A 16,588-nucleotide genomic window follows, 5' to 3' on the forward strand; every position below is an offset into this window, starting at 1 on the left:
AAAGCACCATGGAAAAGCAGCAGAGAGAGCCTTCTCTTTGACAGTAACGCTAAAAGGTGTGCTGCTTCATGACAGCCCATGCTGGGCAGGGCCTGTCAGCAGCATCAGATAAGTCAGACATAGGCCCAACTGGAGGGAGCATCTTTCCCGTGACCTGCATGAGGCAATCATATCACTTGCAATGGAAGCCTGCAGTTCAAGATAATGCCACTTGGCCTTAAACACTGTACAGCGCATGCCTTCTTCTGCCTTCCTGACAAAGTGAAGGCTGGGCTGCTGAGCCTGACCTTCAACAGACCTTTGGAGTTCTTCCACATACAGACTAGAGAGGGGATTTTTTTTTATTGGAAACTAACTCAAGTTCACTTTAGAACCTCTTATTTGGTGTATACGTCTGGCTATTTCACAGAGCTTTCAGTTTTGCAAATAAGTTGGAGTTGATTTCTTCGCTCGGAAAAAGTGCCGGTTGGTGGTGGTCCACAGGAGTCTTAAGATAGACATAAACAAGGGAAGTTTTTGCTGAGACTCACCCAAAGAAAACCCCAAAGGAGAAATCTGAGAACTTCATTTCAGGATGAAGCTGCAAGAGCGAAGAAGTACTTTTAACACAAGCAAAGGCTGTCCATTGACCAACAGATGCAGGAGGATTCTTCTCCCAACTTCTGCGGCCCCTGCCATGGGAATCTGGCTCCTTAGAGGGCAGCTTCTCCTGCTGCTGTTGTCTGGCCTGCAGAGACCCACGGGGAGTTCTGAGGTAGGGTGCAACCGAGGAGGTGGTCTCTTTATGGTCAGTGCTTCAATCGAGCATTCTGCTGGTGACAACCTTTAAATGACCTTCAGTCACTTGGGATCTAATTTCATTCAGGCATTTTAACAAATAGTGCTAGTGAAGAGTGTTGAAAACAACTATTAAAACTTGTGGAATTCTTTAAGTCTACAAATTTGGTATTATGGGAGCTAGACTTATGGCATTATTTTCTTGATTTTCCGTAAAACTTAAGTAAAACATTACCTCTGTAGGACAAATAATGCAAAATAATTGAGGTCTATTTGGCTTTAGACAGTACCATATGGATCGACTCTAAAGAAGTATTATAACCGAAAGTTCTATATAATGAAAAATAACCTAATGTTAAGAGATTGAGTACAGATTTGAGATCTAGTAACATATTAAAGTTTTAGAGTTTTCTATATTTGACAGACATAATGTTATTGATTTTGTTTTGTTTTCGCTTAAATAGATTCTGTAGACCTATTCATAAACCTGCTGTAAAGAGTTATTGGTTAAAATCATTTAAGCAGTCTTAAAAAATCGTTCCAGTTGGCACATAACTGGATGACTTCTCATCCTAAATAAGATGATAAAAAATATCAAATGGTATGTTTTTGAGTTCCAGCTGCAACGCCCTTGACGTGGACTGGATGGAATGTTATCTCTTAAAATATCTTTCAATGAATATTGTTTGTTAGAAAAGCATCATTTCTTTGCCAAGAAGGAAATATCTTGGAATTTAGAAAACTGAAAATATGGCTCTACATGATAGACTGACAATACTTAATGAACTTGTATTCAAACGTCTAACTTCAGTTTGACACCCACTAGACATCAATAAGTAATATTCAATTGGCTACCCGTGAGAAAATATTTTTTTTCCCACTCTTGGTTACTAAGAGGAAGGACTTTCCTAGGCATACTCCTGACCACTGTCCAATCCTTTTCCTCACACAGCTCCCCTGGAGGCGGGCAAATTTACTTGGTGGTAACATCAGGAAGAATAACCTGACTCTTCTTTCTCCTGGGAGTTAGCCTGATGGCAAAGGGCATGAGTTCTGCATTCCTCCATGACAAAGATCTTACCTGGGGAGGCCACAATCCAATAGTGCCTGCAGCTGAGCAGACAAGGCTGCCTCGTTCTGGGGTTTACTCTTAACAAGCCCACTTACCATCAGACCTAAAGATGTGTGCTCCAACATGGCCTCGTTCAGTAGTAAAAATGATATTTTAGCCTTCATATTTGCTCTTTTTTTTCTAATTGTTTTCAAAATCTGGGCAGAAGAGAGGGTTGTTATTTACTGGGCACCCTCTTGGAGAACCCAACATTACTCATCACTTAAGTCTTTTCTTAAATAAAGTTCAAAGACTTAATACAGGGTTTAGGTATCCATAAAAGAGATATTCCTTAAAACACCCGTGAGAGAATGTGAAGGGGGTCAGTAGAGGAAACAGAAAGTATAATTAAATTTTAAGGTTATTAATTTTTTTCTTCAAAGTACCAATATGCAAAAATACAGTTTTCAGTGATACAAAAAGGGTCACTTCCTCCCTGGGGAGATGAGTTTTTTGAACATTCAGTGATATTTACCTAATTGAATTCAATCTCTAACACAGGTCACTGACGCAGAAAGGACTAGAGCAGTGTAATGACTATGACTGAACCTTACTTCAGCAAATATTGGTTTCGAGGAAAAGACTTGGCCTTATAGAATATAGCAAATCTGCCACCACATTCACCATCTGATCTGAAAAATTAAAATCAAAATTTTTCTTTGCTTACAGGTTGCAATTAAAATCGACTTTGATTTGGCACCAGGTTCCTTTGATGATCAGTACCAAGGCTGCAGCCAAGAGGTCATGGAGGCACTAAATCAAGGAGATTATTTCACAAAAGAACTAAAAGCCAGTAGGAATTATTTCAATGTCTGGCAGAAAGCCCACTTAACCTTGCTGAATCAAGAAAAAGCTCTCCCCAAGAACATGAATATCACACAGGCTGTGGCTGTTTTGCTTTATTCATCAAACGACAACGTTCGCTCAGACTTTGCTAGAGCCATGGCCAGTGCTGCTATGTCTCCAGAGCAGTATGAACATTCATTCTGTTTCAAATATCTACACTACTACCTGACCACTGCAATCCAGTTGCTGAGGGAAGACATTGTCAGGAAGAATGACTCTCTGTGTTATGAGGTGCATCATGAGGTGAAGAATGTCTCCTGGAAAGCCTACACAGGCGCCATTATTCGATTTGGCCAATTCCTCTCCACCTCCCTTCTAAGAGAAGAGGCACAGAAGTTTGGGAACGAAACTCTGTTTACCATATTTACCTGCCTGGGTGCACCTCTACAAGACTTCTCTCTCAAGAAGGTCCTGGTCCCTCCCTATGAGTTGTTTAAAGTTGTAAATATGAGCTACCACCCAAGAGGAAATTGGTTGCAGTTGCGATCAACTGGGAACCAGAGCACATATAACTGTCAGCTACTAAAAGGTATTATTATTGATCTAAGCTGAATCCGCTCTTATCAGGATCACAGAGCACTATTCTTTTATAAAAGCTATTTTTCTGAGTGGGCTTGGTGGAAAAAGGCCAAAAACAAGAAAATTGGCTTTTAGTAATGGTAGAACTGAAAGAGTAGAGAAATGTTGCCTTATTTCTCTATTTCCCCTCTCTTCTTTCTCCTCAACTATCTCTAGGAAAATGTGTTTCTGCAACGGCACTAATGTGTGGGGCATTCTAGACAGAGAGCGCAAACCTCTACTGAAAAAGCGCATAAAATCTAGCATTTTTACCTTCTCCCTCAACGTTTTTCTTTTGTCATGGTCATTTCATGAAGAAGGAGTGCTAAAAGTAAAGGAGGAGGCAAGATTTATTTATGCATGTTTATCTATTAACCTTCTTCTATAATCCAGGAACTAGGATAGAGGCCCCATGTGATATAAAACAAATAAAGCAAAATAACTATCCTGGGAGGATCTTTAGTCTAATGAGAAATGGAAATATGAACAGGTGTTTATACACAAAAGTACTAGGTAATACACCAGATATTTAGGCAATATGGCTGCCCAGTGCAGGAAGCTACTCATTCTCTTTGGGGAAAGTGGGGAAGGCTTTACAACAGAGGACCACAGGGGACTTGAAGTAGGAATGGGGGTTTTCAGTGAAAGAAGAGAGGAAAAGTTACGCCAAGCAGAAAACAGTATATGCTGGATCACAGAGATTTCAAACAGCCTGGGATTTTCAGGGGATCTCCATCATTACGGATGGCTGGAATGTAGGATGTGTAAGACTAGGAAGAGCTAGGAGTTAAAAGAGAGGAGGAGATTGACTGGGCCACGAGAGTTCTGATGGGGCCAAACTGTAAAATCTCCTATATTCCAAGCTAAGGACTTTTGAACTTCATGCTGTAGGTAAGGAGAAGTCATTAGAAGTTTTTAAGCAATGGAGCATCAATTAGATCAGTACTTTAGCGAGAGCTCTGATGATATTGTGAAAAATGAACTGAAGTGGAAGAAATTAGAGATATCACAATACAAAATAAAAATTGTTAAGCTCTTTTTTTAGAAAAACATGTGGCTGGGGTCAGCCCCGGTGGCCTAGTGGTTAAGTTTGGCATGCTCCACTTCAGCAGGCTGGGTTCAGTTCCTGGGCGGGACATACACCACTCATCAGTGGCCGTGCTATGGCCGTGGCTCACATGCAAAAAAAAGGAAGATTGGCAACAGACTTAGCCATTTCCAGAATAATACTAACAGATGTTAGCTCGAGGTGACTCTTCCTCAGCAAACAAGAGGAAGATTGGCAACAGATGTTAGCTCAAGGCAAATCTTCTTAAGAGCAACAAAAAAGTGTGACTGATTCCATTTCATCCTGAATGTTGGCAGCCACAGTCGTTTCACAGAGCAGTGGTTCTGTAGCAAATACCGTGTCCTGTTTGATTCAGAAGGAAGAAGATGGTCCTTATCCACACGTGCATTCGTCCATACTCACAGTTACCTGTAACTCAGCTGCAGTGTCTACCTTTGAAATACCTCTGATGCTTTCTCTACTCTGTCATTATTGTTGCTGTTCATAATTCAGGCTGTCTGCAATTCTCAAACATTTCAGGGTCGTAGTGTTGCAAAGGTCCTCAAACTGGCATCCACACTGAGTTCTAGGGCCTGCTCCCTCTGCCATATCTGCAAACACAGGCCTGGGGAGAGGCGACTATCAACACCTTTATCTCCTCCTTCCTCTCCTCAGCAGCCAGGCAGGCACAATGTGAGCAAAACGAGTGTCTGCTCCACAGACCCAAGAGATTAGTGTTTGCGGAGGAGAATGAAAGACCAGAGTAGAATATGAAGAAAACTAAGAATTTGATAACAAGTGAGAACATTCACAGCTAGGTTCCAGGATTCTTTGGAACCAAGACTGACTGGGACACTGTTGCTTCATTCTTCTCATGAAGTTGAGATGGACAATTTTTCTACTAGATTAATGAACCCTGTAAAATCTGTTAGGTGAAGAGTTGTAAAACATTTATGTCAAGGAGTAGGAAAGTGAGGGAGAGGAGTATATGACAGAAACTCTTATCCACATTCTGCCACTCTATACATCTCAAAGAAAAATATCTCAAGACCCTCCCCACAAAACTAAACATCTTTGGTTTCCTGTGGCGAAACTACTAAACTGCAGCTTTAACTGGGTTTTGAGTTAAGGCTTAGCTGGGGTAGCCATGCATATTACATTGTGTTGCTCTGTAAGCCATTTGTGGGCAGGACCATGACTACATAGTATTTAAGAGCTTGGCATGGAATCCAGACAGTTTGACTCCAGATCCACTCTGTCTGGTTTCATATTCAACTCATACCACTTTTTAGCTGTGTACTCAGTCAAGTTGCTTAAACTCTAAGTTTCTTTATCTACATAGTAAGCATCAGAATAGAGACTCACAGGGCTCTTGTGAAGATAAAATGAAATAAAATAAAATAATAAGTTATTTCTACATTCCCTAGCATTTAATAAATGGTAAATAAGTGTTAATTATTATTAACTTTAGTCCCCTGGCACATAGAGATGCTCAACCTGTATTTACTGAATAAGTGCATGAATAAATGAAGCATTCTCTTTCACATCTCTTGAGTGATCTGGCCTTGGGTCAGGTGACCATATAACTCATTTGACTAAAAGCAGTTCCAATATTTGCTAGAAAGAAAAAATATGCTAGAAGTTTCAACCCCTAGTCAAGAGCAAGGAGCTGCAGCCACAACGTAAATGCCCTGGAATATGGTCACTTTCAATGTGAATTACTATATCTAAATTTTTCCTAGAAATTCACCAATTAGCAGCTTGGTTGGCTTTGGGAAAAGGGATTGTAAATGGCAGAATAAAAATACCACTGCTCCCAGAGGGTGGCATTTTGGTCAGAGACATTGATGATAGGCCAAGAGCTGGAACTGAAGTGTCTTCCCAGCCAGCATAGGTATAAAGCTATCTGGGAGGGTGTAAGAGGGAAAGGAATGAGCTCGAGCTGCAGGGATGTCATTTTTCCTTTGACTCTGGGCTCTGACTGAAGGTTGCAGAGAAAGCTGCTCCATCCTCTGGTTTCACCTTACCTGAGCCTAATCTGCCATTGGCTGATGGTTAGCACAGTCACTTTAGTGAAGGATAAAAAGACTATGTAGACTTGGAATGGACAAAACCAATATCCACCTAACTCTACTGATTAAAAAGAAAAAGTTTGATAGGCTTCAGAATGCTTTCATCTATTAGCTGCAGTGTTTTTTTGCAATGAGTAAGCTATGTCTGAAACTTTAAGCCATGTCTGTTAACTGATAAATAATACTCTATTTATCCCAACATCCTGAAGCAGTATTGGTTTGATCCATACATGAACAATGGGAGGAGGGAAGTGGAGCATTTTTCTTATCTAGGAGTCTTTCACTAGTTTGGACTAAGATCAATGTACTGTAGGGGAAGAAAAATAGTTTTCTCTCTACCCTTCTAGGTCTTTGCCTGAGATCCTCCTGTAATAAAAGGATTAACAAGAGAAAAAAAAATTTAGTTTCATATGTATGGGAGCCCCATAAAAATATGAGATTCAAAGGCAGCCAGGCACTTGAGGCTTATACACCATCCTGAGCTAAGGAAAGGGATAAAGGTCTGGGGCTTCAAAAGGGAGGAAGACAATTCACAGGGAGAGGAGAAGAGTAAATGTTTGGTGAGCAAATGTTTGCCCTGACATACAGAGAAGTCTCTCGGGTGAGAAAGTCATCTCCGGTATAGCTCTCTTCCTGGTGCAGGACCTCTTTCCACACTCTTTTAGGCAGTTAATTGGGAAGAAGAAAGCTTTTCCTGAGTCTGCTGGGTCTTGATTGCTTTCTGCTCAAAAATAATCCTTATGCCAAAGAGGCATATTTTGGAGTGGCATCTTCTGCTCCCCTTCGGCACTCTGCTCAGACCTGATTTTCTAGATAACTGCTAGTGTCCGCTTTACTCCTCCCAACCAATCTCCTGGACTGTACCACTCACCTCAGCCTGGGAGCTCACGGATGGTGTTCTGGAGTACCGATATCGAATTCCTCATGAAACTGGAGTCATCTCAGGAGACTGTTTCTTATCCTTTCCGTTTTTTCACTAGCAGAAGCTGCAGGCTATTCTGTGTCCCCGAAAGTCCCTATGAGCAGACAACTTTTGTTTCCTCTCCTGTTCCCTCTTAATCTGACAGATGTGGTATTTGAAAGATAACATGAAGACCTTTAGAACTGGCCAGCTAGGACACTAATTCTCCCAGTGAAGAGACAGTAGATTAAAGAGCATTCTAGTCCTTCAATTTATTTCAAAATTCGTTCTGTTAACTTGTCACTGAAGTTCTCAAGTTCAAAGATTTCCCAGGAATCTGTTGCCTTCAGACAGTCAAACAGTCAAATTAGCAGCGTAATACATATAAGGAAGTGAATTTGCAAAAGAAAAATTGTTTAAGACTTTCTAAACTAACACCTTTTCCTTCTAGTTCTTCTCTCATCCCTCATATGACCCATACTGGTTACCATAGAAGCAGATGTTTTCATGCCCTTGGAAGACTCAAAATACATTATGTTAATTATTTGCCCTTAAATGTTGCCTGTTTCAGCAAAACAATCTGTGCCAAAAATCTGTAGACACACAAATACATGCTCTGTTCTGAATCATTGGAGTCACAAAGAAGAGGGATTTATTTGTTAAAATGTTTCACATAATCAAAATTCTTAAGCATGTTTCTAGAAAAACATAGTCCATTGTTTGTAGTAAGCCTGGTTTTACATGTTAACCTTGCCAGTAACTAGCAGTGAGAACATGGGCAAATGGCTTAATCTCTCTATGCCTCAGTTTCTTCTTTTTATTTTATTTTATTTTATTTTATTTTTCTGAGGAAGATTAACCCTGAGCTAACTGCTGCCAATCCTCCTCTTTCTGCTGAGGGAGACTGGCCCTGAGCTAACACCCGTGCCCATCTTCCTCTGCTTTATATGTGGGACGCCTACCACAGCATGGCTTGCCAAGCAGTGCCATGTCCACACCCGGGATCTGAACCAGCGAACCCCGGGCCACGGAGCGGAACGTGCGAACTTAACCGCTGTGCCACCAGGCCGGCCCCTGTGCCTCAGTTTCCTTACATGTAAGATAGGAATAATTTTTTTTTAATAAAACCTACCTTATAAGATTCTGGTGAGAATAAAATGAATTAATGAATGTAAAAGCTCTTAGAACAGTATCTAACACATAAGATAAGTACTCAAACTTTTTATCTACTATTAATATTACCATTATTATTTTTTATTTTATTAACTTCCTGTTTCCTGTTTTCTTTTGCTCTGGGCTTCAATTATCTCAAATTAGTTTTCCCTATTTGTGGGTCACATTCACCTTGAAGTAGAGTGTCTCTCAGACGAATAGATGAAAGAATGAGTAACTGAATGAATCTGGGAGACCACATTGCACAGTGGAGAGTGAACAGACTTTGGAGTCTGTAAGAGCTGGGTATACATTAGTAGCTGCACGGCCTTGTGTAAATGACAATTGCTGAGCCTGTTTCTTCATTTATAAAATGGGGGCAAGACTTGCCTAGAGGGAATATTGTGATAGTACTTGGTGTCCAGTCTCTCAAACACAGTTGGAAAACGCTGGGAAAGTACCTTGCACATGGAAGTTGGATAATGTTTAATGGCACAAGCATGTGCTTCAGTGATATTGATAACAAGAATAGAAATGAAAGAAGAGACAAGAAGTAACGCTTACCATTTTTTGAGGGCCAACTTTTTCTTCGATAACATTCTAAATGATTAACATTCTAAAAGATTTATACAAAGAAGCTAGAGACAGACTTTGCCTCCAAATACCATGTTGACTAGATATACTGCATGTCATTTTTACCTTTTTCTGCTTTTTTTCAAGAGATTGAATATTTTTTTCTGAACAACCTGATATAACTCACATATTCAGACTTCATGATATAAAAAGTACAATAATTATGTATTTCTCCCCAGACTATATACCCTAGAGCTGAAGTGATCAAAATTAGGTTATACTACACTATTAAAATGATATTTATGAAGCAATTTAGTTTACAAAAGGCTTTCACATACATTATCTGTTTAATTCTTACAACCACCCTGTACATTGGGTTGTTGACTCCACTATACTGATGTGAATCTGAGGTTTAGAGAGGCTAAATGGTTTGTGTAAGATCATTCAAATACTTTATAAGTGACAAAAGTAGGATCCTTTCCCAGGTTTTCTGACAAAAAGTCCAGGATAATTCTCTGTAGATTGCTTTCAGGAGATGTATTTGTTCATTCAAAAATATTATGGAGAAGCTACCATAAGTTTCAATCTTCTGCGATGGTGACTACTTACATTATAATTCCCTTTTCACACACATAAATATACAAATATACACACACAAATGCATATATAACAAGACAATAGTTAAAGTTAGGCAGTGTAACTCTGGTGTTTTTTATTCTAACCTATTTTATTCCATTATTAAAGAGGGATGGTTATGACCTATTAAACTGATGTCACAAACCATTAAAGGATCACAACCTCCAATTTGAAAAATACTGTACTAGGGTACAGAGGGAATAAAAAGCATTGAGTGGATAGTCTAGAAGAAAAGAAAAGACAAATACAAAAGTAAAATTAGTATGAGGTATCCTCAAATGAAAGACTTTGTAGATTGTAATTAATTTAATTCACAGATGTTTTTCATTTCTTCTTCTAAGTAAAAATATTGGCTGTGTAAAAAATAATAATATTTAGAGGTAGAAATGATAAAAACCATAGGAGTGGTAGAGAAAAAGTAACAAGAGAGGAAAGAAAAGCTACTTTAACCTGAGAAAATAACATTAAAATAAGCTATTTTTAATATCCTGGTAATTAGGGTGGGGGCTTAAGAGGTGGTTTTGAAGGATGAGTACAATTACAACATAATAACGCCTACATGTTTGTCTCTTCTTTGAGCATCATCGCAATAGCCATGAAGCAAAGTGAAGAGCAGTGGTAGTGATCACAGTATTTCCAAAAACCTCGAGATGCTCTCATTTTACAGAGGGGAAAACTGAGGCCCAATGAAAGCAACTAACATGGTCAAAGTCAAACAGCTAGGGGCAGAGCTTCAACACCAAAGCGAATCACCCCCAAAACCCATAATCTTTCTCTGTTATATTGTTTCACCATCAGTTAATACTTTCTAATACTCCATTAGAATCTCATCCCGTTAAGAAGAGAGAAAGAGTGGGGTCGGAGGTCCTTGTGATCTCCAGCCTCTGTGAAGAGAAAACAAAACAAAAAACATTTGAGAATCACTCTAACAGATGACCTGCTAAAGTGGTATTAACGGTTCCTAGGTCTGTGTGAGAATTCAGATAATGCAATTTTAACACAAACTTTGACAAAAGCTCAGAAATATGTATGCACTATTTATTTTCCTTGTCTTCTCTTATTGGTGAAAATTGGGGTTTTGAAAATTACTGTTGGTATATATAGAATTCAAAATAGAAATTCCAAGAAACTCAAAGAATTTTATATATTATGTGAAAAGAATGGAAAAATATTTCTTCATCATTTGGTCATCCTATCAAACAATATGATCAAATATTGAGACAATCACAGAGATGAATGTCTTCCTACCCCAAACATCTTTTCTACCCTAAATAATCAGTGAAATGGGCCGGCCCCATAGCCAAGTGATTAAGTTCCTGCACTCCCCTTAGGCCACCCAGCATTTCACCAGTTCAGATCCTGGGGTTGGACACGGCACCGCTCATCAAGCTATGCTGAGTCGGCGTTCCACATGCCACAACAAGAAGGACCTACAACTAGAATATACAACTATGTACTGGGGGCCTTTGGGGAGAAGGAGAAGAAGAAGAAGAAGAAATCAGTGAAGGCTAGTTGAAAAGGAGATTCCATTCTTTAGTTAGAGCATTTTTAAAAGGTCTCCGTCTTCCCTCTCATTCTATATCCTCATTCCATTGTTCTTAATTAGTAGCTAGTAGTTACACCTGAAAATAATTTTATATTCCAGTTTTGCTTCCATCAGCCACACCTAACTGGCTGCTAACCTTTCCCACACCTCCTGTGAAGCATGTGTATATGTAGGCAGCACACACATACACACACACATACCAAGCAGGATTGTGTGAATACTTTTTGCCCATCTTGTAATAAAATAATTCTATAAATAGGCTACTATATATGGAGAGACAATGCAGTGGTTAAAAATATAGTTAAGCCAGACTGCCTGAATTTGAACACTGCCTACACGACATACTAGATGTGCAATGTTTGCTAAGTTTCTTCACATCTCTGTGTCACAGTTTTATCCACTGAACAACGAAGACAATGAGAGCAAATACCTGGTAGTTTTGTTGTGAGGATTAAATGAGTAAATTTAGAGCAAGTGCTTAAAAAGATCCTGGGACAGAATAAGTACTTAATTAATGTGAGTTTTCATAATGGTGATGCAGGTGATGATAATTAATAAGGAGATAATGGTGATTGCAATAATGCTGATGATGATAGAGATGGAAAATCAGGAGATTTCTACCATCAACTAGCTGGGCAGCCTGAGGTCAGTCTCTTAACCTCTTGGTGCCTAATTTCTCATCTGCAAAATAAGCAAGCTGAATTTGTTAGACAAATTTAAGAGAAAACTTTCTTTAAAATAGCTAACTTCAAATATCTTTACCAGGAATTATCTAAGTCAAAAAAGTGAATCAAAGGAGAAATGAGGTAGTAAAAAAAATCTCTGCTACCTAAAACATCTCTTTTTTTGTTTGTTTTTACAGATTCCAGCATAAAGTGCATCCCCGCTCCTGTAGTTATTGCTTCTCTCTCCTTTTTGACAAGCATCTTCATCTCTTCCAAATACAGAGCATAAAAGTGGTTTCCTTTCTCTGTACCCTTTTACTTTATTTCAGTCAAGTCACCCTCAGTACCATTGGGAATCCCTCTGCCCAGCTATCAGTTGACCCAGAGCCAGCTCAGTTCATTGTCTATGAGTGGGCCTGTAACGCAGTAATTTCTTCTCCACGAACACGGAGATTCATGCTGGAATAAAAAATGACCCAATCAGAGCCTGTGAGATACAATCATGGTAGTTTTTTGGAATTTGGATGGGAAGTGGGGTAGGTGCCCTTTTTGTGAGTGGAGATTAATGAGAGTAGAGTGAGTACGAGCCCACAGCTGCCAGCAGCTGTCTCTCCACCAGGAGGGGAGACTCTACCTCCTTGACAATGAAGTTAACACAATGAAGGAAGAGTTGAGAAATAAAAAGAAACTGAGTCCTGATGAGAGTAAATGAACCCTAGAACCAACTGTGCCTGAAACTGGATATCCTGGGCTTTTTCATTACATAAATTAATAAATCATATTTTTGCTTAAATAATTTAAATTCAGTTTCTATCTCAAGCAATCGAAGGAGTTATGATGAACATAAGGACTTTCCCTTATTTTTTATTTAGTGGTCCTAAATAGGAACTAATCAAAGAAGCTTGAGTTAGAAAGCAAAGAACAAACTCTTCATCAAATGGAAAAGCTTTGAGCTTCAGGGACATAACGAAGGTATGAATTTTCTTCAGAGATTTTTATCAGCATTCAAGACCAAACCAGTGACATCTCAGATGGGAGAAAACATGGAAACTTGAGAAATAAAAGGGAAAGTTAATGAAAGATGTCAGTGAAATCTCATTTAATGCCAGTAACGGGGTGCTGCACACATTGTTAAAATATTACAAAAGTTAAAATTTAAATTCACACGTTAATTTACAGAGGACTTCATGGCAAACTGGATTTTAAGCCTTCATTGTAAATTTAAGTACATTTATTAGGAAAGTATGTGGATGTGTATAGAGATAAAAGAAAAGATACAGGAGAAAAAAAACATCTGATGACCAAGAAAAGATCAAAGATCTACTGGCTTCCCATTATGTTCAAACACTTAGGCAAAAAGAACTACAATCACCAAACTTCACAACAGGGAACGTTCTCCAACTCTTCTCTGAGGTTGCATACATCATAGGTGGGGCATTGGGGGGTTGTCTTACATGAGCTCAAGGTCCTAGGATTGGGCTAACTGGAGTGAAGCTGAGGGCTAGCTCTATACCTTTGAATTCTGGAAATCCATGCTACTTACCCCTCTGAGATTTGGATAAGAATAAACGAAAGTGGAAATCGGCTCATTTAACCCCACTTGGACTCCCAGAAGGCCCTGGTCATAATAGAAGAGACTCAACCGGGAATTAACTACATAAAATCACCTGGTAGAGAATTCAGGCATCTAGTGCTATCATTCTTTACATGGGGATTTTGAGAATAACAGGGCCAAGTGCACCTCTGTCACCTAGCTTGCATTGGCCTCTACATCTAATAAAGCAAGCACAAAATTTTCATACACAAGAACAGTTTCTGTGATTCATTGCACAGGGACTTTGGCAGGCTAGTGGCTACCTAGGAGAGAGTCCTGGGGGCATGGCTCCAGGAACGAGCTGAGCAGCAAGCCTTGGTGAGGCAGTGGTGAAATGAGTTAGGAAATCATCCTCACGTCTTGCATATATTTTTTCTGTGCCATGTCAATGCATTTATTGAGCCATATTATGTACAAAGCACTCTGGGGATTAAAAGTCGAATAAACTAGGCCAGATCTTTCATAAGTTTACGATCTCTTGGGAAAAATTAAGAAAAGAACACAAACGAGTCACAAAAGAAATACCAAAAGAAAGGAGAAAACCAAGTCTTCCACGCGTGAGAGTTCAGAAAAGAGATTTCTTCTAACTGAGGAAGAGAAGCGAGGAAGGCTTCAAGACGGAGGCAGCATTTGAGCGAGGCCTTGGAACATCGGGGTGGGAGCCAGGGGTGAGAGGAAGGACAGGTACGTATCAAGTGCTTAGCACTAAAAATGAGTACAAATAAATGCTTTAGAGAAAACTGAGATTCCTCTGGTCTGTAGGTGGATCCAGCTTTCTATGAGAGTTGAGGCTTAGGGGAGGGGCTACAGATGGATGGAAAAGAAAGAACTCAGTGGAAAATAGAGGTGGGATATAGGAATGATCAGCATAAATAAGGGTCAGAAAACAGAGAGGTCTGGCAGAGTGAAGGAGTAATGTGGACTGGAGAGGAAAGTTGAAGCCACTCAGTTAAGCTAAAAAGCCAGCTAAAGCATTTGATCTCCACGAGAAATCACAGTTTTCTGAGTAAGACAATTCTCGTAAATTGCTGACTCTTAAAGCGTGCTCCCAGTATCAGCAGCATCAGAATCCCTGAAGTTAGAAATGTGAATTCCAGGGCCTGAACCCAAATCTATGGAATTAGAAACCCAGAAATCTATATTTAATAAGCCCTCCAGGCTTGCGATTTATGTGATTATGATCTTAAGGGAATAAACAAGTTTTTAAGAAGATAATTTAGCTCTTCCTCTCCTGCTGCTGCTTTACAGAACAAATGTCTGGAGATAGAAGTTATTCTCTTGAATTATAGAGATTTGTGGTTTTAGTGAAGGCTGAATGTATGTGATTTGCATTCCTTCAACCTCTCCTCGTAGTCCAAAGTATTGGTGTAAGAAGTCTGTGAAGTGGAGCGTTGATTTAAATCGATTCAAAGTCTAAGTTCATGAAACTTTCAGAGACCAGTTTCAAAAAATTCACTGTCATTTCTGCCCCTCTGTTGGTGTGGGGTATCTTCTGAAGATAAAATAGCCCTCAATTGTGCATAAATTCGTGTGATTTGTTAAAAAAAGACTACACTATAAGGTTGTATAGTATTTATCTCCTATAGTAAATTTATTAAAGCAATGCATGCATCTCTCCTTTTTGTGTATAAAAAATTATTGTGGCCCCACTTATCATTTTATTTTTATCTTTATAATTCAATGTTCTAATATACCTATCTGATTATCTTGAAGTTTTCTATTTACTCTTACTTTACTTTTTTTTTTTTTTTTTGGTGAAGATTAGCCCTGAGCTAACATCTGTTGCCAATCTGCCTCTACTTTGTATGTGGGATGCCGCCACAGCATGGCTTGATGAATGATGTGTAGGTCTGTGCCCAGGATCCAAACCTGTGAACCCTGGGCTGCCAAAGCAGAGAGCATGAACTTAACCACTGAGCCCCTGGGCAGGCCTTCCTCTATTTACTTCTACTTTAAAAAAAATAAATCTAGTGAAAGAAAATTTCTGTAGAATTTTATGTGCTTGGGTAATCAGGATTCTCAGCCTGAGTTGTCTGATGATCTGAATCAAGTTGACTTACACTGAACAAACTAGCTCTTGATTTGGTAAAATTCAACAAGCATTTATTGAGGTAGATGCTTTCAGAGACTCCAAGATGTACCAAGCATTGGTGGTCGATAAACGGGGGGTGGGGGGGGGGTGGTATTACGAGTATTACAGGACTTTTTTCTTTTTATTTTTTTGTAGTAAATGACCATGTGTTTTGTTTTGTTTTGCTTCATGGCAATTCACTTTTTTCTCCCCAATTTGCTTCCTTCAAACAGTTCAACCATACTGTGCCCATGGCGTCAGAGGAGGAGTGGAACCAGGCATAAGATAGAAACAAGGGTGTCTTCCCCACTTTGTTCTTTAAAACCTGAAGGAATTGAGAGAAAATGAGAAAACCTAAACCAAAGTATTTGAGAGAAATATTGAATAAGAGTAAAAGATTTGAGAAGAATGCAGCTTTTCTCCAACATTTCCACAAGCTAGAAAGCAGCAGCAGACTAGAAGTCATCAGAGTAGGCAGATTGGTGGCACCTAGCGGGGGGAAAATGCCTATGAGAGACGCTGTGGGTGATGACCAGCATCACAAGCTCTAGCAGCATCTGAGGACCACCCATCTTTATTGAACCAGGCACCACCCATCTCTAACATCAAAGGGCTACACTAGCTGCCATTCTCATTGGCATCTGGTGAGGACTTCCCTGCAACTGCCACCCATCTTCCTTGCAGTCATTTCACAGACAGGCTCTGTCCCAGGCCTTCTCTTGGTCCTTGCCCATTCATTTCCCTGTGAATTCCCCAGCTGTGGAAACATCCTAGGACACAATGCTAAAACCAAGAGAAGGCAGGTGAAACCCTGGACACGTAGAGGTCCAGAAAAAGGAGCAAAATGAGAGCCACAGCTCCCTTCTCCCCTTTATGTATGTGTATTTTTGAGGGGAGGCTAGCAAATAGATCAGCTCAAGATGAGACAACTTTTAATGGATCCCTATTGCAAATGAGCCAGGTTTCAGCTGAGAGAAAATGCAGAGTTAAGTTTGAAATTTATTCTTTTTCCAGGCCCTCTCAGCCCTAGAAATGGTC

The 16,588-nt window shown here is 39.6% G+C and overlaps 1 protein-coding gene across 1 annotated transcript; it reads left to right on the top strand.

Moving 5' to 3' along the window:
- Positions 1-267: 267 nt before the first annotated feature.
- Positions 268-14,251, top strand: ART4 (ADP-ribosyltransferase 4 (inactive) (Dombrock blood group)). The gene is made up of 3 exons (XM_046677902.1): positions 268-754; positions 2,558-3,263; positions 12,083-14,251. Exons 1-3 carry the CDS (start codon positions 575-577, stop codon positions 12,172-12,174), a joined length of 978 nt encoding a protein of 325 aa, XP_046533858.1. The 5' UTR covers positions 268-574; the 3' UTR covers positions 12,175-14,251.
- The last annotated feature ends 2,337 nt before the right edge of the window (positions 14,252-16,588 follow it).

Source organism: Equus quagga, chromosome 1 (genome assembly GCF_021613505.1).
Source record: "Equus quagga isolate Etosha38 chromosome 1, UCLA_HA_Equagga_1.0, whole genome shotgun sequence".
Classification (NCBI taxonomy): Eukaryota; Metazoa; Chordata; class Mammalia; order Perissodactyla; family Equidae; genus Equus; species Equus quagga.

Bases quoted from the DNA above. Each gene is read 5' to 3' on its own strand.
- ART4 (XM_046677902.1), top strand. From the start codon at position 575: ATGAAGCTGCAAGAGCGAAGAAGTACTTTTAACACAAGCAAAGGCTGT. The intron at 755-2,557 runs GTAGGGTGCAAC...CTTTGCTTACAG, and splicing joins GACCCACGGGGAGTTCTGAG to GTTGCAATTAAAATCGACTT. The intron at 3,264-12,082 runs GTATTATTATTG...TTGTTTTTACAG, and splicing joins TAACTGTCAGCTACTAAAAG to ATTCCAGCATAAAGTGCATC.